Here is a 26,931-nt window from a genome sequence, read left to right on the forward strand (position 1 = left end):
AGGTCGGTTCCCGCCATCTTTATATATGGAAACATCATCAACCGACCTCTGGTGGATCAGATCAACCTTCCCGCTAAAATGCACCTGGACAGAACCCTAGGTGGCCACCCTGCTGACAGCCAGGGCCCACTGCCTCTCTAATGGTCATATGCAATTTGAACTTTGGTGCCGGCAAAACTTTTCTTCGAAAGAAGTTCAAAATTATTTTTCAAAGGATTTTGATGCTCAGAAAATATTTTTGGATTTTTGTAAAAACAGAAAAGGTGCTAGAAAAGAATCTAGCATGCAAGAGTGTTTTTAAAATTCAAAAATGTAGTGGGGAAAATTCAAAAGGTCGAGAAAAGCAAAATGGTGTAAAATAAAAATGAGATACGTACCGATTTACCTTCGGCAAGGGCTCGTCATTTTGAATCTGACAAGCGAGACCTCTCTCCTTCTTGACTTACCATTGTTCGGCTCGACCTGGGGACGTGAACTTTCAACCTTACGCCACACCTTCTTTGACCGTCTTCTTTTGGATAGTGTGGTCGTAGGCTCTTTAGGCTGGGATTCTGGTGCATCCTAAAGCGCTTGCCCATCGTCATCATGTTGATTCAGGACACGCTGCTCTTCCCTTTGCTTGAATTTGAAGATCATGTTCTCCTTTCCGACGCAGAAGCGGATTTCTCCTCTTCCTACGTCGATCCTTGCACTGGTGGCCCTCAGGAATGGTCGCCCAAGAATGAGCTCGATTCCGAGGTTGCCCTCTATATTCATTACCACAAAGTTGGCAAGGACAAAGGAGTCTCGCACGCGGACTAAGACGTTCTTGACTATCCCTTTGGGATATCAGATTGTAGAGTCTGCGAACTGCACACATATATGTTGGGGAGAGAGAGTAGGATATAAGAGTTTTTCATTTATTGCCATGGGCATGATATTCACGCTGGCCCTCATATCACAAAGTGCGTGCTCATAGTATTGATCAAAGATGGAGTAGCTGATCATGGGGACTCCTGGGTCTTCTTGAACTGCGGCTACCAGGCCATCCCAAGTATCATTCTTCGGGGGATTGTATCTGCCTGCATGGTTAGTGAGGGGAGCCTGCCGGGGAAGGTTGCCCCACCTGGTAGACACCATATTTGCATTTTCAATGGGAGATTCTGGTTGCCCCGGAATCTTCCCGGTCTCAGAAACAGGAATTGTAGTAGCGATTTGAGCCAGTTGTGTTTCTATCATTTTGTTGAAACTTAATTGATTTTTAAGAGCAGAAGAAAGAGTTTCAACTTTTGCATTTACATTTTCCAAAACTTTGTCATTGGCAGAAAGTTTTTTATTTAGAGATTCATTGATTTTGGCTTGGCCAAAGACAAGATCTCTTAAGGAGGGTTGGTTTGAATTGAAATTCAAATTGAAATTTGAGTTAAAATTATTACCTCCTCATTGGAATGGTGGGCGTGCTTGACCCCACCCTTGGCCTCCTTGTGGACGAAATCCGTTGTTGTTGTTGATGTACGCTGCATCTTCACGGGTCTCGGGGCAGTCATTCCCCGAGTGTCCACCATCACAACAAACTTCGCATTCTGTGTGCGAGTTCATGGCTTGGGTGTAGTTATTTCTGTGTTTCTTGAATTCCGCCCTTTCGTGAAGTTGTTTGAGTAGGAGGTCCATCTTGGCGACAAGCATATCCGTCTCCTTGATTGTATGCATTCCACCTTTGGTTCTGGGCTGGGAACGCTCCTCTTCCAGCCCTGGTTGGAGACCATCTTTTCAATTAAGGCCGTAACCATGGCAATAGTCAAGTCCAGATAGGCTCCTCCAGCAGCAGCATCAAGGTGGGCTCTTGATGTGGTCATTAGCCCATTATAGAAGCTTTGGAGCACGAGCCTCTCGTCCATCCCATGATGAGGACAGGCGAGTATGTACTCTTGGAGTCTCTCCCAAGCTTCTGGGATGGATTCCATCCTCGTCTGGTGGAAACTTGAAATTCTCTCATGCATGACACTTGTTTTGCCCAGCGAGAAGAACTTGGTGACGAACGTCATGGAACATTTGTCCCACGTGTTGACGGCTTCCTTATTCTGATAAAACCACTATTTTTCTTTCCCAAGGAGGGAGAAAGGAAATAGACAGAGCTTGATGGCGTCAGCCGTAACACCCAGTATGGTTACGGTCTTGCAAAGCTCCAGAAAGTTCTAGAGATGGGCGTTGGCGTCCTCGTTTGGCTTGCCACAGAATGGGCTATCCTGCATCATGTTAATGAGGATGGACTTCAGCTCAAAGTTCACGTGCCTAACATCGACATTGGGTCCAGTCACCACATTGGCGGCTGAGGGGGCGGAGAAGTCGCGGAGAGTCATCTTAGCCATGGGTTTGGTTGTTGTTATTGGTGCTTGAAGAGCTAGTTCACTTGTCGACAGCGGGAGCTGAGGAGGGACGACGCGAGGTCGGACCCTTCTCACAAGCTTCTCGGGATTTTCAACAAAGTTTGTCGGCAAGGAGAAACCAGACATACACTATCCTGTTTTCATCCAATCAGGAGAAAACAAAAGGCACATTAGCCTGTATAAGCAGTAGCTACCTCTTATTCATATTGCCATGTTTATGCATTAGTAAAATCTTTACTCCTAGTGCCATCTCCGGCAATAGCGCCAGAAATGCTTGTTGGCATTTCTCAACATTGCTACTAGGAGGGGTTAATTCACAACAACGACGCCAGAAATGCCGGTGGGCACTCCATAGCATAATCACTATGAATGGGTTAGGTTCATAGCAACAATGCCATGAAACACCGTGTGGTATGTCTTAACAATTACAGAAGGATCCGCAAGTGCACGGATATACCGTTATAGCATTTCACCCGGAAGTATTCAGGGTATCGTTATTTATATTTTCCCAAGGGATGGCGAGGTTGTGTAAAGATGTTTACTAGTTACATAACCATAACATTATGAGATAAGGTGCAGACTGCTGATTATACAGGGGTAAGTGATAATAAAGGATAATCAGGGGTAATGCGACACACACAGCATAGCCAACTCTCATGAATAAAGAATAAACGAATACACCTAAGGTTAGCGGGAGCATAGGCAATAGATCCTAGTATACTATTCATGTTAGCAGAGAAGTTATGTTAGCCTCATGCTTAGAACTGCAAGTGCCGGAAAATTAGGGACATCGGGGAGAACGACCCACACTGGAGAACATCCAGTCCTGTTTCATCTTTGCATGAACTCTACATGATACCCGAATGTTGGGGAGTATGCTTAACGAGAAGTAGCTTCCCGGCGGACCGACAGGGCTGTCACCACCTGCGGTCTACCCAAGTTAAACCGTGGAGCACCATCATATCCAAGGGATCACACATACTCGGGCACCGTGCTTGCATATGAGGTCACTACCTTAGCACCCCCGGGTCCCCTACCCTTTGGATGGACAGGTAAGATGCTAAGGCAAGCCCGAAAGCACAATGAACCGATATCCTTACCCAGATCATCTGGTCTAAGCAAGAAACTTATACAACTTGACGAAGCATAGATCATGGCAAAGCAAGCTAAGAACATAGCAAGGTGACCATGAATGAACTCTTTATGAAAAGCATCACGATAGTCGGAATATAAAGCCATACTAAAGGCCAAGGATAGCTCGCCGACCCCGAGATGGCTGGATTCGCTAAGGAATTGAAGTTCTAGCCTAGCTCGACTATCCTAAGGAGTACAAGTAGAAATGAGAGTGAGAGAGGGGCTTCTCCAAGTGGTGTGTGTGGTGAGAGTGCTGGGAGGCACCTTTTATAGCTCTTCAGGTTGGTTCCCGCCATCTTTATATATGGAAACATCATCAATCGACCTCTAGTGGATAAGATCAACCTTCCCGCTAAAATGCCTAGAGGGGGGGTGAATAGGCGAACCTACAAAACTTGAAAAATTCTTCGCAGAAATTAGTCCTGTCGGAACTTCCGACCCACTATAGGAAGTTCCGACCCCTATACTATGATTTGAACGAATTTCAAAACTAAATATGAAATTGCAAAAACTATATGAATCAAAAGTTCACCAGTACGTCGTAGAGCACCCTGCAAGTGATCTTTTGCACTAGAACAACTCAAGAGAGTAGATCGGGTCAAATTGAGTTCTAGGACAACAAGAACAAGTATGAACACACAAGAACAAGTAAAGTAGATGGCAAAAAGATTTGTTCCCGAAGTTCACACCCACAAAGGATGCTACGTCTTCGTTGAGGAGCTCACAAAGAGCCGGGTTGCCCTATAACCATTTTCCTCACCCAATCCACCACTTAGGAGGATTGAGTACTCAGTAACTCTTGTCCACAAAGGACGGGGTGATACAAACTTCCCGGGGCGCTCACACATGAGAGGGCGCTCCGCGGGCGACGCCGAACAGTCTAGGAGCAAGCTCCAAGAGTAACAAATGCGAATCGCCGAATGGAGATGCTTCTAGCACCTTGAGAAGAACGTGGCTGCTAACTCTAGGTCAAGGACTCAAGCTCAATCACAAATCTAGCTCACACCCAAGCCCTTGCTTGAATCCACTCAAAGATTTAGCACTTCTAGGGTTTGGGAGAGTGTTTGGGAAGCTTGAGAGAGAGTGGAGTTCGAGTAAAGTCAGCGTCTCAAACTGAAAGGGGTGAGGGGGTATTTATAGGACCACCTCAAAAACTAACTGTTACTGAAGATTTATGTGCTTATCGGAACTTCTGACCCAGGGTCGAAACTTCCGACCAGTTCAAAAACAAACGGCCGAGAGGGGTTTGTCGGAAACTACACAGGACCTTCGAGAAGGAGTGTCAAAACTTTCGACCCTAAGTCGGAACTTCCGACCCTAGATTTTTATCTGGCCGAGGACCCTTTGTCGGACGGAGCAAGACACTTTCGATTGGGGGTCGGAACTTCCGACCCCTACTGTATTTTTCAGGTTTAGTGCCAAGCTGTGCATTGTGTCGTGATTTTGTTTTTTAGCTTCTAATCTAGACACTATAGCATCTCCAGACCGTAGTTTCGTGTCCCTCTTGATAGTACGGTGCTTTCTATACTCAATTTCAAGATAGAAAAAAATAAAACTCGTCAAAGTAGCTCATACACCGTTCCTCAGGCGAAATTACTGTCGATACTTGCTCTTTTCAATTTCAATGATTTTAAATCCTGCTCATAACTCAATAAATGCATTAGCCCCTTAATTGTGTGTGTCATTATCATCAAAACCCACTTAGGGGGCCAAATGCACTTACAATCTCCCCCTTTTTGGTGATTGATGACAACACAATTAAGGCTCACAAGATATTCATATAAAATCATTGATCCAAGACTATAGATGAGCTCCCCCTAAATTTGTGCATGAGTTCAAATATTTTCAAGAATAGCCTCATATGCTATTTGTACAAATTTAAAGAGCTCACATCTATTTCCTTGAACTTAGTGGGGGTGCAAAGTGTCACAATTAAGCCCGTGATGCATATGACATGATATCTCAAATCAACAAAGTGAAAATGAACATTACACCATCACATGAACATCACAAGCATAAATACCACAAGTCTAAGCACACTAGCATAGAATAGCATAAATAAAGTCTTACAAACCGAAATTGTCACTTGGCGCACCACATAGTCTTATACATAACACAAATAAAGTCTTACATGTCCACAAGCCTAGATAAATTGAAGTTCACAAACGATACAAGATGATCAAAAAGCAAGATAAAAGATAAGCATGAAGCCCAGGACCCCATGACCCTAGTGAGCTCACTCCACCTTTGACATCAAGCGCCAAAAAGGGGAGGCCCCGCCAAGGCCACTACTCGTCGTCGTCGTCGCCATCTCCAGCATCCACGTCGATGGGGGTGTCGGCAGCCGGCACATCCTCCTCATCCTCGCCGTCGGAGCCCACACGGCCTCCCAAGTCCTCATCATCAAACGGCGGAGGGCCTCCATACCTAGAAGAAAAGTCTCCCATCTCACCCCATGGGTTGTAGAAGACCGGCGGAGGAGGGAACTCCATGGGAGCCCGAACTGGAGAGTGCTCCATATCATTTTTGGCCATGAGGGCCTTCTGCCTTGTCTCAATCTTCAGGAGCTGCTCATCCACATGCTGCCTGTGAGCACGAATCTCCTCGACGTTGTGCTTCCCAATGTTGACGCAAGCCAAGAGTCCACGAGATATGAAATTAAGCATACCCTTCTTCTTGCCTGGACCACGGAAAGGGCCACGTGAACTAGAAGGACCGGCCTCTGATGGATCAAAAGAAGAGCCTGGTGCCTGAGAGCTGGACTGACCCCTAGTGCACTGAGGGCGAGCATGAGTGCCAATCTTCAGGAGTCTGTCCACGGTCCCCTTGTTCGGCCTGTAGACAAGGTGGTTCTGATCTGCCAGGATGTTGATGCCTGTCACTTCCCTGATCATGTGAAAGATGTAGGGTGCATAGTGACAGCCCTTCTTGGGTGAGATGGAGGTCCTAATGATCTCCTCCCACAGAAAGTCAAACACACTGAACTCAGAAGAACCAGGAGTCATCTTGGCCAACAAATTTCTTGACCTATTAGAGATCCTGTCTGAGTTCCCGGCCTTGGGAGAAAGGGTGTAATGGAGAATCTGATTCATGAACTTGTAATATGGTGTAAGTCCAGAGGTCTCTCCAAACTTCACCTCACCATAGGCACTGTCATACATATACTACATTTCTGCATCATCTATAACATTCTCATCATGAATCTTTGGCCTTCCAAGATCAGCATCAGAAAATCCATGTATATCAGCAAATTGGCGATAAGTAACTGAGTACTTCTCACCCTGAAGCATCTAATGGAATTTCTTCCCTGGGCGATCAACATAAAGAATGGCATAGAACTGAGCCACTACCTCCTCAATCCAGTGACAGTTGAAGGACATGATGTCATGCATGTGCATGTTTTGACATGTGTCCACTGCCTGAGTAACCACCTGGAAATCCAACTCATTCAGTTGACCCCAATCCATAGATTTCATCTCAGTGGTAGGATGGGTCTTGGTCATGATAACAGTCTCATACCAATCAGCGTGAAACCACATCCAAAACCTGAAGTCTCCCTGTTGTTCCTTCTCATATCCATCGTAGTTCTAGAACCTCAGCTCTTCAAACTTGTGCTTGCCCTTCATGTAATTGACCGTCATATGGCCATTGTACTGGGCTCCGGTTCTGTTCACTGGCTTTGACATCCTTATGATGCGGTGCTCCAGATAGCTTAGATCAGTTTCGTCCCCTTGAGTACCAGGCCTAGCATGAGCATCTGGGTCAGGCCTACCACGGCCCTGTGCCCTCTTCGGCACCTTGGTAGCCACGGTCTTCCTCTTGGCATGAGCACGGAGTGGAGTGGCTTCATGAGTTTCCTCGGAGTCGGAGGAAACTGGTGACTCAATCTCTGGAGTGGAAAGCCCGGCCCTTACCCTTCTTGTCACGAGCCATCTGAGTAAAGATAGTGCATATGTGAACATCTAAGATGGATCGAGAGTTTGAACGGAAAGGATTGAAATTAAAGAAGCAGACCAGTTCTGACAGACACCTGTCGGAACTTCCGACCCAGGGTCGGAACTTTCGACAGGGTCTGTCAAGAACCCTAGAACATGAGATTGAATGAATGTTTTCTAATCAAAATGATATTTCAGAGGCATGTTCTACTAGACTCTAGGAACCTAAACCTAAAAGGAATCCCTCTAACTCCTTAAGCATTGAGAGATCGGGCAACGAGAAGATTTGAATGCATACCGGTTCGATTTCTCGCGCGGATCGGAGGAGAGAAGGACATGATCGGAGTCTCCGATGGATGGGGAATCCAAACAGCCTCCAAGCTTCAAAATCCCACGGTTGGAACTTGACATCGCCGCAATGGGGAAGGAAAAAGGAGTGGGCGGCGGTGAGGAAATAAAGTTAGGGTTTGAGCAGACCGTTGCAGGGTATATAAAGAATCGGGCATTGTCGGAAGTTCCGATGGAGGGTCAGAACTTTCGATGAGGTTAAAAGAAATCTCCCGAGAGCATTTTCATGGAGGAATCACAGGACTTCCGATGAGTGAGGTCGGAACTTCCGACCCACCATCGGAAGATCCGATGGAACATTTTTGGGCGGCCGAGGGGGTCTGGTCGGAAGTAACCAGAGACTTCCAACCCCTATCGGAAGCTCCGATCAATGATCGGAAGTTCCGATGAGTTGAAAAACAGCCCAAAAATAGATGTCTTGGAGATGAGTTTTGAGCGGAGAAATTGATGAGAATTGCTTGTAGACATGTAAGACATCTTGATTCAAGTGTGACTAGGCACAAGCAACAATACATAACAATAGTCACATGAATCAAGATTTGATCCAAAGATCAACATTCAAGATTTTCATAAAACTCACCCAAATGAAATTGTTTTTCCTAGTCTAGGCAACAATCAAATATGTGCACTAAGTCAAGCCAAGTTACGAGAATCCAAGATATTTAGTTTACTCCTCAAAGCACAAAACCTTTGCTCATCTAGAGGCTTGGTGAAGATATCGGCAAGTTGCCATTCGGTGCTCACATGACGTAAAGCAATATCTCCCTTAGCCTCATGATCCCGTAAGAAATGATGTCTTATATCTATGTGCTTTGTTCTAGAGTGTTGCACCGGATTGTTAGCTAGCTTGATGGCACTCTCATTGTCAAACAAGAGTGGAATCTTACTAAACTCACAACTGAAGTCACTCAAGGTACGCTTCATCCACAAAAGTTGGGCACAACAAGCACCCAATGCCACATATTCGGCTTCGGTGGTGGATAAAGCTACCGAATTTTGTTTTTTGGAACTCCAAGATACTAGGGAACGGCCAAGGAATTGACATGTCCCCGTTGTACTCTATCTATCTACTTTGCAACCGGCATAATCCGAATCGGAATAGCCAAGTAGATCGAAAGTGGAGCCTTTGGGATAACACAAGCCAAGGTTAGGAGTGTGTACCAAATATCTCAAAATTCTTTTAACAGCCACTAGGTGACATTCCTTAGGACTGGCTTGAAATCTTGCACACATGCACACACTAAGCATAATATCGGGCCTAGATGCACAAAGATAAAGAAGAGAGCCAATCATGGAGTGATATTCATTTTGATCGACCGACTTACCTTCTTCATTGAGATCAAGATGACCGTTTATTGCCATGGGTGTCTTAATTGGCTTTGCATCACTCATGTCAAACTTCTTGAGCATATCATTGATGTACTTGGTTTGACAAATGAATGTACCTTCCTTCATTTGCTTGATTTGAAACCCAAGGAAGAACTTCAATTCACCCATCATAGACATTTAAAATCTCTTGGTCATGATCCTACTAAACTCTTCACAAAACTTTTGGTCAGTTGAGCCAAATATAATGTCATCGACATATATTTGGCACACAAATATATCATTATCAACTTTGTGAGTAAAGAGAGTAGAATCGGCTTTGCCCATTTCAAAACTGTTCTTGAGAAGAAAATCCTTAAGGCATTCATACCATGCTCTAGGAGCTTGCTTAAGCCCATAGAGCGCCTTATGGAGCTTGTACACATGATTTGGACGCTTTGGATCTTCAAAACCCGGCAATTGTTCAACATACACCAACTCGGATAGGGGGCCATTCAAAAATGCACTCTTCACATCCATTTGGTAAAGCTTGAAATCATGGTGAGTAGCATAGGCTAATAATATTCGAATTGACTCAAGCCTAGCTACGGGTGCATAGGTTTCACCAAAATCCAAACCTTCAATTTGGGTGAAACCTTGTGCCACTAACCTTGCCTTGTTTCTTGTGACGACACCATGTTCATCTTGTTTGTTTCTAAAGACCCACTTGGTGCTGATCATGTTTTGCTTGGGGCGTTCCACCAATTCCCAAACTTCATTTCTTGTGAAGTTGTTCAATTCTTCTTGCATTGTCATCACCCGATCCGGATCATTGAGTGCTTCATCTACCTTAAGAGGTTCCAAAGAGGAGACAAATGAGTAATGCTCACAAAATGTAGCTAAACGTGAATGAGTAGTTAGTCCTCTTCGAATACTCCCAAGTATGTTGTCAATGGGATGATCCCGTTGGATGCTTTGATGAACTCTTGGGTGCAGCACATGTGATTGAGATTGAATTGGTCCACCATCATCATCATTATCAACTCTAGGTACATCTCCTTGAGTTGCTTCTACTTGAGCTCCCTCTTGATCATTGCCTTGATCTTGATCGTCACCAAGAGCTTGACTATGATCTTGAGGAACTTGAGAGCTTGATGGTTCAACTCTTGTTGATGATGATGGTTGATTCTTGTTGTTTTGCTCAGTCGGGGCTTGAGTACTTGATTCACGTGGTCGCACTTCACCCAAACCCATCCTCATGATTGATACACTTGGTGGTTTCTCCATATCTACAAGGTTCTTATCAACTTGCTCTACTTGAGAGTCATTGGATTCATCAAATTTCACGTCTACCGTGACCTCAACACAACCGGTGGTTTTGTTGAAGACACGATAGGCATGTTCATTAGTACCATAACCAAGTAGAAAACCTTCATCTACCTTTGGTGCAAACTTTGAGATTTTGGTTTTCTTGTTAAGTATGAAACACAACCAAAAACTCGAAAGTAATGCACCTTAGGTTTGTTACCCGTGATTATCTCGTATGGAGTCTTGCCCAAGTACTTGTGGATGTAGAGACGGTTGATTGCATGGCAAGCGGTGTTGATTGCTTCGGCTCAAAAGCTATCCGGGGTCCTGTACTCATCAAGCATGGTTCTTGCGGCTTCAATCAAGGTTCTATTCTTCCTCTCCACAATGCCATTTTGTTGAGGAGTGTATGGAGTGGAGAATTCATGCTTGATTCCTTCTTCATCAAGAAATTCGTCAACATTTGTGTTCCGAAATTCCGAGCCATTGTCACTTCTAACATACTTATCTTCAACTCATATTCATTTTGGGCTCTTTTTATGAATTTCTTGACTATTCCTTGAGCTTCACTCTTATCTTGCAAAAAGAAAACCCAAGTGAAGCGGGAAAAATCATCAACAATTACAAGACCATATTTGTTACCGCCAATGCTTATATAAGCGATGGGTCCAAACAAATCCATGTGTAGAAGCTTTAGCGGCCTTGTTGAAGTGAGGATGTTCTTGGCGGGATATGGAGCACCAACTTGCTTCCCGGCTTGGCATGCACTACACAACCTATCTTTCTCAAAAACAATATTTGTTAGTCCTAGGATGTTCCCTTCCTTTTGAAGATTGGCCAAGTTCCTCATTCCAACATGGGCTAGTTGGCGATGCCATAGCCAACCCATATCGGATTTTGCCACCATACAAGTCTTGGGCTCAACCTTTTCCGTTGAAAAGTCCACAATATAGACTTTGCCCTTTAATTGACCCGTAAAGGCAATGGAGGAATTGTCCCTTCTAAAGACGGTCACATCATCATTAGTAAAGAGACAATTATAGCACATTCCACAAAGTTGTGAGACAGACAACAAGTTGTACCCCACGGTTTCAACAAGATAAACATTTGTAATTGAATTGTCATGAGTTAAAGCAATCTTACCCAATCCAATTACCTCACCCTTGCTATTATCTCCAAAGACAATTGTTTCCTTTGGAATGTTGTCATATTCAATGAGGTGAACAAATTCTTCTCTCCGGTCATATGATTTGAGCATCCACTATCAAGCAACCAAGCGGTGCCACCGAAGGAGTATTCCTACAAAACAAATTATGCTTCGAATTTAGGTACCCAAATAGATTTGGGTCCTTGTAGTAGATGGATACATTTTGGGTCCTTCTAGATACAGATTAGACCCAACCAACAACAAAAGTCAGCTGCTTATTGGGTGTGCAACTCGTTTCTACAGTTGCGGGATGAATTACGATTTTTACTGACTTGACAAAAGCTGAATGACCGAGCATGGCGCCCTTTTTATTGGTCATTTAGTGCTTTAATGATGTGTGAGAAAGTCAGGCGTGCATTAATACAGTTTGCAGGACCAATTATGCATTAAAAGCACACAACCTAAGGATTTTACTACCCTCACACCAAAAAATTGCCCCTCGCCGAAGTGCTGGTGGTGCTCCGCCGTGGTGTTAATTAGTTATTTAACTTCCAGCGAGTTAAATAGACCGGCTCTCTCTCTCTATATATACTAGGTTTGTGCCCGTGCGTTGCAACAGGCAAAACTAATAGCAACTCCAACCAATCATATTATGCAAAAGAGCCTAACATGTTCGATTTAATCAATCTAAGTGACATATAAATGCACACTTTTATCATTCTTATAGCTACCCAATTTGATAGGTGAGAAGGCAAAAGCATGAATGCATGGGCTCAACCATAGTTTTGTAGCCTCAATCTATTCGAATCTCCAACTGTAGGATATTGTACACATCACACATACATTAAAATTTCACAAAACATATACATCTAAGATAAAATTTACTGGTATTCCACGAAACAGAGAAATTTAAGATAACTCTACCATATCTTGGACTCTGGAAAAAAAACTGAACCTGACTCTTCCAAGTTCCAAAGCTTTTATATTTTGCAAAGACTTCAATCAAATTTGATTGTTCCCTCTCCATACATCACAGTTTTAAAGCTAGAACAGTTTTCCTATAGAGATAAGACCCCCAATTCTAAAACAAGAAGGTGTGGGGAATTAAAAAGCATGATAGAATTCTAATAAACAAGATGCCATCGATTCATCAGAGTCCGCAGTCCAAAAGCCTCAAACTATGAGAAATCAAACTTGTGCTGGAAGGAAGTTAACCTCGATGAGCTTCTTGATCACCAGGAACGTATTATGCCGGGCACTCATCTTGATGTTCATAATCGATATAGTACTATTACACCCAAATCACCTCCACAATATGGTAGAAATTTAGCTCCTAGACAGGCCAATCAGATTTTGCCATACCTGGAACTTTCCAAAGGCCCTAACATCTTCCAGCCCTCACCAAAGTGCACGAGTGCCTTGAGACTGTTCACCAGAATGTGTTGAGAATTAAAAAGCATGACAAAATTTTAATATACAAAATACCTTTGATTCTTCGAAGACTGAAGTGTGGTAGCCTCAAACTGTGTGATTCTCGATGACCACATTATTCCATATGCTCATCTTGCCTCTTCATCACCGCTATACAGTATACCTTCACACCAAAAATTTTCCATAGCGGCCAATTAGATTCCTCCATACCTAAAATTTTCCAACAGCCCTGACATCTTCCATGCCTCCTCACCAAAGATGGCGAGTGCTTTGAGATTGTTTACCAGAACATGTCCCTCCTTGGCACTAATGCACATGCAGGAACCAACGAATTAAGGACATCAAACATTAATAATCGGCCATATACCAAGAATATGGCACAATCAAAATCTAAAATTAACCAAGAAGAAAGAATTCCACACAATCGATAATCTATCCAGTATAGCGGTGTGTCATCAATCTAAAATCAGATACACCGATAAGGAAGTAGTAAAAGCTTGCCATCACCGGTATGGAGAGGTGTGTCATCAGTCATCACGCTAAATACATGCAGTAGAATAAATCTAGTTGTGTTGCATCTACTTGCCTGGGTGCTGGTGGGTGAATGTATTATGTATTCTAGATACTTTGTCCTTAACCATTTACCCCCTTGCATTGCAGCATCCTTGAACTGCACGGTGTCCAGCTAATTCATTAAATCAATTTATAAATAAAATAATATCAACACCAAAGTGAGAAATGATTCTTGCCGATTCAGCAGATTGTGAATGCAAAAAATCGGAGAAAACATACAAACAAAAGCATTTCAGATAACATATGTGTGATGGTAATTTAATCAAGCACCTAGCATGCGTCAGAAATGGTGTACCTCAAGAGTTAGTTCACGAGTTGCAAATGCCGCCACACAGCTGCTCATCACAGTACTGAATTGACAGACCAGTCTGCAATCAAGGGATGCATGGCATGGACGGCAGCCGTGACACCAGGCTTCGTGTTCAGGGGGTGGAGCCTAGCAGAGGCGAAACTGGGCTCCGGAACCACCCCCCCCCCCCCCCCCCCCGGCCTCGGTAGAAATTCCCTAGCCCAAGGCCCAAGCATAGCAGTTGCCCAATGCATACATACACAACAGCATCGTAGCAGGCAAGACCAGCGCGTCGCAGCGGCGGAGACGGACCTTGTGTTGCGGCGGCTCCACGTCTCCGCTCTGTCTATGCTTGCCGATTTCTTCACTTGCTTTCTGAAATCGTCGCCCCTACAAATAGCTTCACCCTCCGCCACTAATCGTGTTGGCACTTGGCACTTGGCACTTGGCACTGCTTGCCTTAACCTCGGCCATGGGAGTCGCTCGGCGAGCAGAGTGTCGCAGGATCCGATGAGGGTTCCTCGTGTTTGTCGTGGAGGCGCCGGCCTCCAGGAATGCAAAGGCCCACGCACTTGGCTGTCGTCGCTGCATCGAGAAGGAGGAGGAGGGTCTGAGATTAGGGTTTGGATGGAGAAGACGCGACAATAGATGTAGTACCTCGGGTCGGTGAAGCGTCGTGGAAGGGGGCTGGCAGCGGTCAAGAAGGAGAAGGGGAAGGGGAAGCGGGGATCTGAGAAGGGGTAGGGGCCAACCAGGGTTAAAAAAACCGCTCGGAACCGGACCGGTTACCGCGGTTACCGGTCTAACCGGTCCGGCCCGGTTCCGGATCCGGGCGGTTTTAAACCGGGGCAAATTTGAATTTTAAATTTGAATTCCAGAAAATGAAAAAATCCCAAAAAATTCATAAAAATACTTCAAGTTGCGAGGAATGTAATGGTGTCAAATTTTTTGAAATATTCATTCATTTGATATATTTTGGGGGCATTTGAATTTAAATAAAAAAAACGGGCGGCCCATTAAGGCCCAACGGCCCGTCACCGACACATAAGGCGCCACACCCCCCCCCCCCCCCCGAAGCTTCAGACCTGCGCCCCCCCCACCCCATTTCCGCCTCCCTCTCCCTCCAGGCGGCGCCAGGAAGCCCGACCGGCGGTGACCGCCGGCCAACCGCTCGGTTAGCGCGGCTAGCCGGCCGATAGAACCGTTTAGCCGGCCCCGGCCCGGATCTAACCGGCCGGGCACAGCGGTAAGCCGGCCTGGGAGGTCGGTAAGCCGTTTGATTTTTTTCCCTTTGAGTTGATTTACAAGTATTAGATGATTTGTTTTAGGATTTAGATGTATGATCTAGGTGTAGTTAGGATTTAGGTAAGATTTAAGTGTATGACGTAAGGATTTAGGTTGATTTGATTTAGGTTTATTTAGGATTTAGGTAGAATTGAATATTAAGGTGCATATATGTTTTTAGGATTTAGGTTGATTTAGGATTTATGTGATTGATATGTCTTTGTTGTCCATTTATGCAGATAGACAATGTCAGGTAGAGATAAAGATGTTGTATGAGAACATGGTGAAAATTTTTATCCCGGATGGCGGTGCAAGTATTGTAATACGCAGAAAGCAGGAGGTGGTGCAACTAGATTGAAACAACATTTGGCTCACCGCGGGGCGGAGGTGGTCCATTGCAGGAATGTGCCACCAGATGTGCGGGAGTATTTTCAGCGTGACATTGAGAAGGCTAGGAAGGCAACTGCTGAACGGGCTCGAGAGAGGTTGAGACGGGAGAAGGCTGCAGCGGAGGGAAACTATCCCGGTGAAGAAGAAGATGAGGAGACTCAGCTGCAGCGTGCCTTGGACCAATCGAGAGCGGAAGCAGTGTACCGACGGGGGGTGGAACAGAGAGGAGGTGTATATGAGCATGGAGGGGATAGTGGTTCGACGAGGGGGAATCCTTTGCAGAGGATGTTGCGTAGGGCAACTTCGCAGAGGGAGAGTCCTGTGGTGGAGGACTATAACGTGGCATCCGGTGGGAGAAGAGGAATGACCCAACAAAGAATTGATACAGGCTCCTGGACGCAGACGGGTAGGAATGCAAAGGAAGCTATTGGTAAAGCTTGGTCAAAGTTTTTCTATTTTGCGGGAGTACCTGGAAGACAGGCTGACAATCCTTACTTTATCAGCGCGGTCAGGGAGACACAGAAGTGGGGTATGTTTTCTTTCATTCGTATGACACCTATGAGCTTACATTTCTGTATCTCATGATTTTCATATATTTGCAGGTGAAGGTATCGCATCACCAACTGGACGGGATATTGATGGCAAGTACCTTGATCAGAACGAGCAAGACTTGAAGACGAGGTACGTAAAGTTTCGGAAAGACCGGCCCTTATTTGGCGTCACGTTGATGTGTGATTCATGGACTGGGCCGACGAGGATGAGTGTCATCAACTTTTTGATATACTGTAATGGAGTCATGTGGTTCCACAAGTCTATTGATGTGAGTGGAAGAACTCAAGATAGCACATATTTGCTTAGGGTAGGCCCTAAACATGTCCCATTCACTTTGAGTATATTTTGAAACTTACTAAAAAATCCTACCTATTTTGACAGGAGATTCGAAAGGTGGTGGACGAGATTGAACCGGAGAATGTCGTGCATATAGTCACCGATAATGGCTCGAATTACAAGAAAGCTTGCAAGGCACTAGGAGAGGTGTATGAACACATTCTTTGGACACCTTGTCTAACACACACCGTCAATTTGATGTTGAAGGATATAGCTCGAAGGCCCGAACATTCTGGTACGATCAAGCAATGCAAGCGAATTTCTAATTGGTTACACAATCATGGTCAGTTGAATACAATGATGAGGAACGCAATCGGTGGTGAGTTGGTCAAGTGGAATGCCACTCGATTTGGAACCAATTACATGTTCTTAGAGAGCATCTATCGGAAATGTGATCGTTTCATGCAGTGGATGGCATCTACTGAGTTTTTACAAAGCAAATGGGCAGATACCGAAGATGGTCGATTTACTCATTCCAGGTTTTCAAATTTGGAGTGGTGGGACGGATTGAAATATGTCATCGACACAGTTCAAGCAATATACAAGTTCCTTCGCTTCGCTGATCAGGACAAGCGGCCCAACATGTGCGAAGTCGTGATGTCGTACCAGAATACGAGAATACGAGACGAGAGCTGCAGTCTTTCTTTGGAAATAATGTTTCCACTCGGGACGAGTATCTTAAGGTTTTGGACGATAGGATGCGTGACCTTTTCATAGGCACGTATGTGGGTCCAGGTAAGACTATACGAGTCATCTATTTCGGAACTCTATGAAACTTATGCTTATTTGAAGTGATTTATATTTTGCAGCTGCTGTCCTAAATCCGAGGTATTCATACACGATGGAACCAACTCAAGAAATGTTCCGGGACTCAAGGATACATTTGAGCGCATGACGGATGTCTAGAGCGCCGTGCAGGCATTGCAGGAGCTTGAGGTGTTTCGGCAGAAGGTTGGCGAGTTTGGTAGTGAAATGGCAATGAGAATGGCGATGGATCCAAAGACATCCCCATGTAACAGTTACTCCGTAAGATATTGTTGTTTTCTCTATATTTGAATATATTGCTTACATACTTGGTTGCACATACAGCGTCCTGGTGGATGATGTTCGGATCAAGCACTCCAAAGCTGCAGTATCTTGCCATGCGGCTTGTTTCACAATGTTGTTCGTCCAGTGGATGCGAGCGCAACTGGAGTACTTTTGCCTTGCTGCATACAAAAGTTCGCAATTGATTGTCGCACAAGAAACTTAACAAGCTGGTCTATGTCAACTACAACCTTCGTCTGCGACTAGAGGAGGTCTCCGGCCCACCGATACGTGAAGAAGGTGATTTTATCGACCAGCTGGCCCATCTTTCATTTTATGATGAGAATAATCCGGTGCGGGAATGGATGGAATATGGTCGATCTAACTGCGCTCCAGTTCTGGACGAGGATGATGATGACGGAGACGTCCCTCTCCTGTCTCATATTGTCAGGGATCAAATAAACCTCTCAGATCTACGTGACACTACGGGGGATGCTTGCATCAGCGATTGGGCACGTAGACATGTGGGTGACACTCACCTAGGGAAGAGGAAATTCCAGAGGGGGCATACGAAGGATGACTCGAAGCGTCAAAAAGGAAAAGGAAAAGCAACAGCAAAATCAGTGAACAGCGACACGTCCACAGATGATGGCGATGGTGAGCGTAGTCCACCGTATCAAGAGACTGGGGATAGCAGCTCCGCTAGTGACGGTAGTGACGTTGCAGATGTTGCTGGTGGTGGTGGTGGTAGTGATGGTGGTATTCCCATTCGTTTCACAGGTATACATTGCACCTATATATGCACACCTGTTTCTGATTATGAGTACTAATTATTATATATGGTTAATTGCAGGGGAGACTCAGTTCACACATGCTACTCAGGACCCCGATCATGGAGCACCGGAATCTCCGAGGAGAACGGTTGGACCGACGGACAACGATACTCCACAGTACTCTTCTTCCTCCTATAGCGATTCCAGGCACTCTTTTCACTATCCCATACCTGACATCAGCATGCAGCCACAGACGAGATGGGTGTACGAATGGGAAGACCCCCATTTTTACACTATGTTAGTTCAGGAATGGAAGACAACATCGGCGTGGACAGGGCAATCTTGGCAAGACTACAAGGCTGAACAGCTTAGAGTGCGAGGTTTGAATGTGATGTCCATCGCCGAATACCAAATGGCGTCCCGAATGGGGGTCTTCCCATTCTTACGTTGAACTATTATTAATGTGTATCAGTGACTACTGTATTTGTAGGCACGATTATGACTATGGTATTTGTATGCACGCGCATTAATATTGTATATCTCTGCATAATTATAAATTGTTACTTTGGTGTGGTATTTTACATTAATATGTGCATAGTTCATACCAAAATTTCTTTTTATTTCACACCACGAAACCAATTTAAAACTGTCGGTTTATTTTGTTCAAAGGCCGGTAACCGGTGAAACCGGTCCGGTTTTACCAACAAACCGGCCGGCTAACCGGTACTAACCGTTACAACGGGAACGTTTGAATTTGGTTTTGAATTTGGCCGGTAGGAACCGGTAACCGGTCCAACCGGTCCGGTTAACCGGAACCGGTGGCCGGCGGTTCGGTGGAATCGGTCGGATAAAAAAACCTCGGGGCCAACAACGGTTGGGAGAGGAGGACGAGGCCGGCGGCGGTCGGGGAAAGCGGACGTTGGACTTGGGGCACCTCCATGGGGTGTCGCGGAAGCCTGGGCGAGGTAGGGAGGTGGGCGCTGCGCGAGGTCGCCGATCAGAGTGGGCGAGATCGGCGCGGGCGGAGGTTGGCATGCGTGCGGAGCGGATGCGGCGCGTGATGTGCGTAGGCGTGCGGAGGGTAGGACGCGATGCTAGGCAAGCGTAGGCTAGTGTTGATTAGGGGTCTGATTGGTCGCCCGGACGGCAGCCAACCAGGCTCTCCGCATGCGAGCATGGGGATGTCTATTCCTAGCGCGCGCGAGGGCCAGCTCTGCTATCGCAGAAGGATTGCAGCAGGCTCCCCCACCAGCCACGGAGCCACCTTGGCACTGCTGCATGCACAGCACTTTCTTTTTACATACCAGTATTGAAAAATTATGAATACATTATATTTGGATGATTTGTTTAATTGGAGTAATTTGATGGTAAAACTAGAAAAAAATTTGGTGTTCCACCCTAAAAAATATAAATTATTCTAGAACAAATAAAAATGTTCATAAAAAGTAGAAAATGTTTTGAGAAGAAAACAAAATGTTCCAAAACAAAACAAGTTGTTCTAGAACAAATAAAAATGTTTTATAAAAAATATCATCTAAACATAGTTAAGTGTGGTCTAGTTTTGAAGATCTTACCGAAAAAAACATAACGGTGTAATCAGAATTTAATTTGAATAATTGGTTTGTGATGTAGCACATTTTTTATTTAAGTATTGGTATTGTACGGAGTCAAGGCACTTCAGCTCTGCGGCAAAGTGCTTTCTCCGATGGATCGGCGCCCGCTCGCATATGCGACAAATAGAAATTGCCTGCGAGCATGGCTTGATTGGTTGCCCGAGATGGACAGGGAGCTTAACCAGTCGCGTACATGGAGAGCCCTCGGGCCTGGCTCCTAGGATACATACGAATAAGATGGTCGTTTCTCCGGAACCAGACTCCTGCTGTGCAGCGGTGAACGCGGGACATGCATTTTACACTGAAATTTCCTAGTATCCATGCAACCAATCACTAGCTCAATGCAGCCTGGCTCAAGCCATCCTAACAATCAAGGCTGTGTTTAGATGAGGGGAATTGGGGAGAAAAAGTCACATCAGTCACTGTAGCATATTGTAGCACTTTTTGTTTGTTTGTGGTAAATATTGTCCTACTATGATCTAACTAGGCTCAACAGATTCGTCTCGCAATGTACATTAAAACTATGCAATTAGTTTTTTTATTTAACTACATTTAGTATTCCATGCATAAGTTATTTGCTATATTTAATGTTTCGATATGATAGGAGATGTGATGGATGTGATGGAAAGTTTGGAAATTTTGTGGGATCTAAACACACCCCAAATATGCTGCCCTTGCATGTGCAGAGCCTGGCTGTGGGGAACCTGGTTCTGCCATGTGATGCAGACTGGGCACATCCTGAAACCAATCAGACCCTAGATGGCGTCAGGATTGCACGCAGTGGACCAATCCTCGCGAATCTGATGGGCGGGGACGGAGCAAAACGAAACGAGGGGAGGACGAATGAAAAAAAGTGATCTTTATTTCTTTTTTAGTAGCATATAAATATATAGATATAGATAGATTTTAGAGTAAATTCTCTCTATGCCATTGTAAAATTGAGGTGATCTCTTATGTGCCATTGAAAATTAGCTCATCCCTTCTATGCCATCATTTATAATTTCTCATCCCCTCCATGCCATTGCTGTTAACTCTCCCTAACAAATCCGTTAAAGCTTATGACGAAAAGACCAAAATACCCCTACATAGGATGAAGCATATTTCTTACCTTCATTCCTTCCATGCCATTAGAAAAAAGAATAGTATATATTGACCTAGTTATTTTATCAGGAGATGGAGGGCAAACATAATGACCGAACAACCCATATAAAGAGATATTAAATATATAAAATTCATTGCAAACTGCCAGTGGTGTTCATACAACTAGTTTTTGATGCCCAACATGCATCATTACAAGCAACCAGTGTTGTCCATACATGCCAAAAGTAGTACAGGCCTCAAAACTAGTAGCAGCAACCTCACAAAGTTCAGCTTCACAAGGTTCCAGCAAAATAACAGTGCATAGACTAGGTTCCACAGAAAAAGAAGCAAAATATATCACATCAACTTGCAGCCCATACACAATGAATTGCATCAACTAGACATTCAGATCTGGTAGGGAAAGCTTTCTTTTGCTTCTAGTATGTGAGGCAGGGCTATCCTTGTGGGGGTTGTCTTGCTTCTAGTACCTATCGCTGGACTATCATGTAGCACTGGAACTTGATTCTTCTTCTTTTTTTTCTTTGTTGCTGCCTTCCCTTCAGTCTTTGCCTTCCCTTTTGCTTTCTTATCTTTTGTAGGCTTCAAGATAGCTGCTAGTGGAGTGCTTTCATGTGTAGGTCATAGTCACAAAGTTTCTGGGTCGACCGGGTCGAGGAACGGGGTCGAAGGTCAAGGGTCGTCACTTTATAAAATTGTGGTACGAAGGGGATATACCTCTGTGGAACGATAAATTATTATGTGGAACGTGACCCTGATTCATCCGGGTCGATATTTTCGGGTCGATGCGTCTTTAAAAAGGCAAAAACTATATATGTGCTACTAATGAAGAAACTAATCTGCACAAGCATATAAGAAATGTATAAAAAGAGTACATTTAGACCATAGTACACGTACTCGGCTCATTATCTAACAAAAACCACACCCTTAACCTTCTTATCCTAATTAAATCTGTTAGTAATGGGGCTGCGACCCCTCTCAAACCGGGACGCGATCCAATCTTGAATGGGACACTGACCCACTTTGACCCCGACCCTCGAATCGGAACGGCGTTCCCGGGTCGTGGGACGAGGCATCGACCCCGAATCCTGTGACTATGGTGTAGGTAGCATTAGATACTCAATGCAAAGTTGCTCTATCTAGTTTGAGCCACTTCAGAGTAGCTTCCTTGTGTTCCCATCGTAGCTGGTCAGTGCATACGCCTGCGCGAGGGGGGCGCACGTGCCGCTCACTCCCGTCACCCAGGCACCCAGTGCCCGCGAGGCACGCGCCCCAGCGCTGCGCGCCCGCCCAGCACCCGCAGGCGCCGCCCAGCGCTCGTGCTCGCACGAGGAGGCCCGCGCGCGGGGCCCGCGCGAGGGAGAAATGGCGCGCCTGCCCAGCTCCCGCGAGCGCCGCCCAGCGCTCGCGCTCGCGCCCGCGCGAGGAGGACGCGCGATGGGGCACGCGGGGCCCGCGCGAGGAACGGCGCGCCCGCCCTGCTCCCGCAGCCGGCTGCTGCAGCTGCCGTCCAGCGCTTGCGCCCGCTCGCCCAGCAAGATCTAGGGTTCGGAGGCAGGGGGTCCAAGCGGGATTGGCGTCGGGGATGGGAGGGGGTGGGCTCTCGGGGGATAAGGTAACGAAGGGATATTTTGGTCTTTTCGTCGTAAGCTTTAACGGATCTGTTAGGAAGAGTTAACAGCAATGGCATGAAGGGGATGGGAAATTATAAATGATGGCATAGAAGGAATGAGCTAATTTTCAATGGCACATAAGGGATCACCACAATTTTACAATGGCATAGAGGGAATTTACTCTAGATTTTAGTATAGTAGACCCTCCCGGTTTCTCCTTCCGCATCTGGTCCCAGCGCCCAGGTCCCCCTCCCCGGCTCCCCCGCCCCCCAAGCCCCCAACCCCCCGCTCGGACTCCTGCCGCCGCCCCCCCCCCCCCCCCCCCCCCCCCACCACACATCGCCCCCAATCCCCGTGCGCCGTCGCCGCTCCCTCCTCCCCCAGACCCCCAGCTTCCCCCAATCTCATCGGCAGATGGACAGTGGCGGGGGCGACCTGCGGAGCACTATCAAGAAGTGGAATGTCATCTACCCGGTCTACCTCAACTCCAAGAAGACGGTTGCTGAAGGCCGCCGCATCGCCACCAGTAAGGCCTGCCCCGACCCCACCTGCATCGAGATCGCCGACTGCTGCTCCCACCTCAAGATCCCCCACGCCATCGAGGTACCCACCCTGATTAGTTGTTAGATTATTTCTTTTTGGCAGTCTAATTGTTCTTGCTTGATTTGCGCATCTGATGGGTATTGTTGTGCGGATTGGTTGTTGTGTGTAGCTGGATAAGGCGTACCCTCGGGATTTCTTCCAGGTGGGGAGGGTCAGGGTGCAGCTCAAGAAGGATGACGGCTCCCCTGTCAATCCTGCTATTAAGACGAGTAAGTGCCGAAGTACTGCCGTAATTCTAATTCTGGCAGCCACTTGCTTTCACCTATACTGAATTTTGGATGGGACTGCAAGCATTTCCTATCAATTAAAGCTAAGAAGAACAACTAAGCAGTATTCATTTGCTAGTTTTTGGTTGTTGATCCAATCAAGCAAATGGCACACTGATGGTGGGTTGCATTCAAGTGCTATATTAATTGGATAAAGTGGTGCATGATAATATCTTAGATAAATATGATTTTCATGAATTGCTTACTGTTTAGAAATCTCAATTTTGTTGATTTGGTCGTTTTGTCATTATGTCCATGCCTTGATGCTGTTATTTATGGATGTATACATAAGTGTAGATTTTTTCTGCTTTTTGTTTGGTTTGATGTATGCCAAACTCATGTGTAAATACTTTCACAGTATCAGGAAAACTTGTGTTGCTGCTCTGTCTTGATGCCTCAATGTTTATTTATTGTCTGTCAACACCAACATGCATGTATTGATGTTATAGTTACTTAGTTAGAGATATTCATACACTGTTTTTTTCAAACCTAACTTCTTCTGCACTTTGTTAGTTAGCATTTGCTAGATTCATGTTGAATCACTTCACAGAATCAACGAAACCTATGCTTCTCCTTGACGGTTTAATGTCTATTTCCTTCCTTTCTGTTAAGCTCAATGTTGCAAAACTTGCATTGAGTGCTTGTAGGTTTTATTCCATATTCAAAGCTAGTCATACACATTCAAATGTTTGGTAGTATGGTCCTATTTTTTCTTGGTTTTACAGATGCGTGGTACCTCCTCAATTAGCTGGGTCTTGTTTGTGCTTTGAAACGCTGAATGATTTCTCTAACCGGCCATGTCTTTTGGGGTAGTGCGTCTATGTTCCAATCTTTCAGAAGCATGTCCATCTGACTATTTCAACAATTCTTTTTGACTATTCTTTTTTCACAAGATTTTCTTTTCTTTACTAAAATCTAGGGTTAAACAATAATAACTTCAGAGATTGGGGCATTTAGTTCATCACTTTCCACCTTGTTGGGTAAACTCCTTGAATCTGGGTCACTTGAACTCTTCAACTTTGAGCCTCCCTTACCTGGGTAGACTTCAATTACTAAATGTTCACGTCTTTGTTGGTCACTTGACTCACTTCTTATGTTCATTCAGATTAACTCAGTCTTTTTTTTTGTTACCTACATTTCCTGAATCTTCTTTCTGTGTGCCCTGCATATGCCATTTCTTTTGTATATCTGTTGATATTTTATGATCATTGTTAGTGAATATCCAATGAAATTCAGGGCATTCCTGTTACTGTTAGTCATGGTCACGACAGAGTCTTCGATACATTAGACCCACTGGCACCCCATTTAGGAAAAGAAATGGTTGATCAGCGTAATGCTTATTTCTACTGTGATTAAATTGCTAAACATTTTTGGGCTGTCTGGATAAGCAGTTGCAGTATTATGAGCCGAAGCCTATTTATTTAAAAAAGCATAGTTTGTGTTAGTGAATTTTTTCTAATTGAATGAAACAAGTAATATGTGTCCTACTTGAATACCTACTTATGCAGCTTCTTTGTCTTATATAAACTAATTACCTTACTGTGATGCCTAATATTCTAGTTTGGGTTAATAGCCAGTTTTGCCCTTCATTTTCTATTTGATATTGACATTAAATTCTAGAAAAAAGATACTTGTATGGATCTGAAGAAACTCTATTCAGAGGCAAGTTTCCTTCTTGACATTGATCGTGTGTCATCTATCATGTGGAAATATATACTTCAGGAAGTTCTGTTATTGTTAGTTCAAGGAACCATGATTCTTAACCTGACTTTCTAGGAAAAACATTTTCCTCAAACGGGTCCAAGGTAGTACTGTCATCAAATTGTTCTGTAAACATAATGCCTCTGTTGTTCATATGTTGGGTTTATGGAATTGTGTCTTAACCATCTTATTTATTCCTCTCTTTTATTTACTTTATCTTGTTTGATATGATATATCGTGCTATAATGTTGCTGTGAGCACTGTTGGTTGATATATATCATGTATGTAACTATGTAGGATCATTTCTATGGAACTTTGTTGAATGTCTTGTATCTGATTTTTTTTTTGCTACAATTCTGGAATGAGGCACGACATGGGCAACTACACTTCCATACTCAGCTTCTTTTGTCATTGATTAGCTAGTGTCTTGATGAAATTTTTACTGCGTGTAGCTTTTACGTTGGCTAAATGCATCTATGAAATATGCACAACTGAATTAGTTATCTCTGAACTCCTGGATGCTGCATATTCTGATAAAGATCTCGATATGAATTTCCAGCATATTATTAGTTGCAGTAGCCAGTGCTACTGCCAAACAATCAGTAGATCAGCCCTTGTCAAGAATGATTGTGTGAATGGATGGTGGAATAGTTGTTATGCTTGTTTTTTAAGTGTTGGAATGGTTGTTATACCTGTTTTTGTAGTTTCTTAGCCACATCTATCTCCTATCACCTGGAGGAGTGTTTTCACTGAACTGAATATATGCGTTTAATGACTGTCTAGAAAAACTTTAATGGATGATTGCAACAATACGAACTGTATTCCAATTAATATCTTGAAATTTGATGCTATATTTTGCTAGGATGCGCTGCCCAAGGTTTGGTCTTTGTAAGAGATATTTTTAGACTTGTATTTTACTGACATGCCTTCACATGTTACAGAGAAGCAGCTGATGATCCAAATAGCAGAGCTAGTTCCCAAGCATCACGGAAGGACAAAGAAGCAGGAATCAGCGCCCAGCTCTTCAACTGGTGGCAGTTTGAAGAACACAAAAGGTGGGAAAAAGAAAAAGTGATGGCAGTATCATCCTGTTGCGTTTTTCTGTTCATCCCCGTACCAAGTTTATGTGGAAGTCGTGTTCTTTTGAGGCCTGAAAATCATTGTGACTTGTGGGATTTTGATCCATTTGAAAATTTCCATACATATTGTTCTTGTAGTATCCAGATTTTGATGTGCTACACCTCCAATTTACAGATGCTGTTGTTTGCTAGAACTTTGTTTACTAACCCAGCTGAGATGCTTTATTAAATTTAATCAATAGAATAGAACTGTTTTTGCATGCGTGACCCATAGATGATATTATTCTTCATATAGTACTTCTAGAGGTGACTCCTGGACGTCTTCGTCTTTATGATGACAAGGTTATTTGCATTTTACCCTTCCATGTTTCTAACATCGCCGCAAAGAGCCGTCTTTAGAGGCTGTTATTTATTTCCGTGGATGAGACCAATCACTGTAATTAATGCAATATACTACAATTGTAAGATTGTTTACCCACTTTTGCTGCGCTACCTTAGTTGATAGCTTTTCTCGTTTCGGTTGGTTTCTATTCAGAAAGTCTGTCTGATCTTGTGGATTATGTGTCTTCTAGTCTGTTTTTGGATGTTGCCATTGAAGTTAGGTCGTTCGCCATGTGCTCTACAGATTGTAAAAGCATAGAAGGCATTGGTAAACAGGTTCTGAACCTTTCTACGAGTCAGCACCTTGTTCTCTATTTTCCTTGGTTTAAACTAGGAAAAAGTTTAAATTGAACTCTTAACTATATCCGAAGTTCAGATAA

At 44.4% G+C, this 26,931-nt stretch overlaps 2 protein-coding genes and 1 non-coding gene across 3 annotated transcripts; 2 read left to right on the top strand and 1 right to left on the bottom strand.

The window, feature by feature from the left end:
• Window positions 1–1,875: 1,875 nt before the first annotated feature.
• LOC120671752 lies at window positions 1,876–1,985 on the top strand. The gene has a single exon (XR_005673842.1). It is a non-coding gene; the product is annotated as a small nucleolar RNA R71 (small nucleolar RNA).
• A 10,520-nt stretch (window positions 1,986–12,505) lies between these two features.
• LOC120669255 lies at window positions 12,506–20,933 on the bottom strand. Its single transcript, XM_039949036.1, has 5 exons — window positions 20,919–20,933; window positions 19,067–19,291; window positions 14,494–14,588; window positions 14,149–14,421; window positions 12,506–13,280 (listed from the first exon to the last, which is right to left on the bottom strand). Exons 1-5 carry the CDS (start codon window positions 20,931–20,933, stop codon window positions 13,169–13,171), a joined length of 720 nt encoding a protein of 239 aa, XP_039804970.1. The 3' UTR covers window positions 12,506–13,168.
• Window positions 20,934–22,848: 1,915 nt separating this feature from the next.
• Window positions 22,849–26,430, top strand: LOC120670395 (signal recognition particle 19 kDa protein-like). Its single transcript, XM_039950481.1, has 3 exons — window positions 22,849–23,124; window positions 23,234–23,333; window positions 26,033–26,430. The coding sequence occupies exons 1-3, from the start codon at window positions 22,936–22,938 to the stop codon at window positions 26,164–26,166; spliced, it is 423 nt and encodes a 140-aa protein (XP_039806415.1). The 5' UTR covers window positions 22,849–22,935; the 3' UTR covers window positions 26,167–26,430.
• The last annotated feature ends 501 nt before the right edge of the window (window positions 26,431–26,931 follow it).

Source organism: Panicum virgatum, chromosome 4N, assembly GCF_016808335.1.
Source record: "Panicum virgatum strain AP13 chromosome 4N, P.virgatum_v5, whole genome shotgun sequence".
In the NCBI taxonomy this organism is placed as follows: domain Eukaryota; kingdom Viridiplantae; phylum Streptophyta; class Magnoliopsida; order Poales; family Poaceae; genus Panicum; species Panicum virgatum.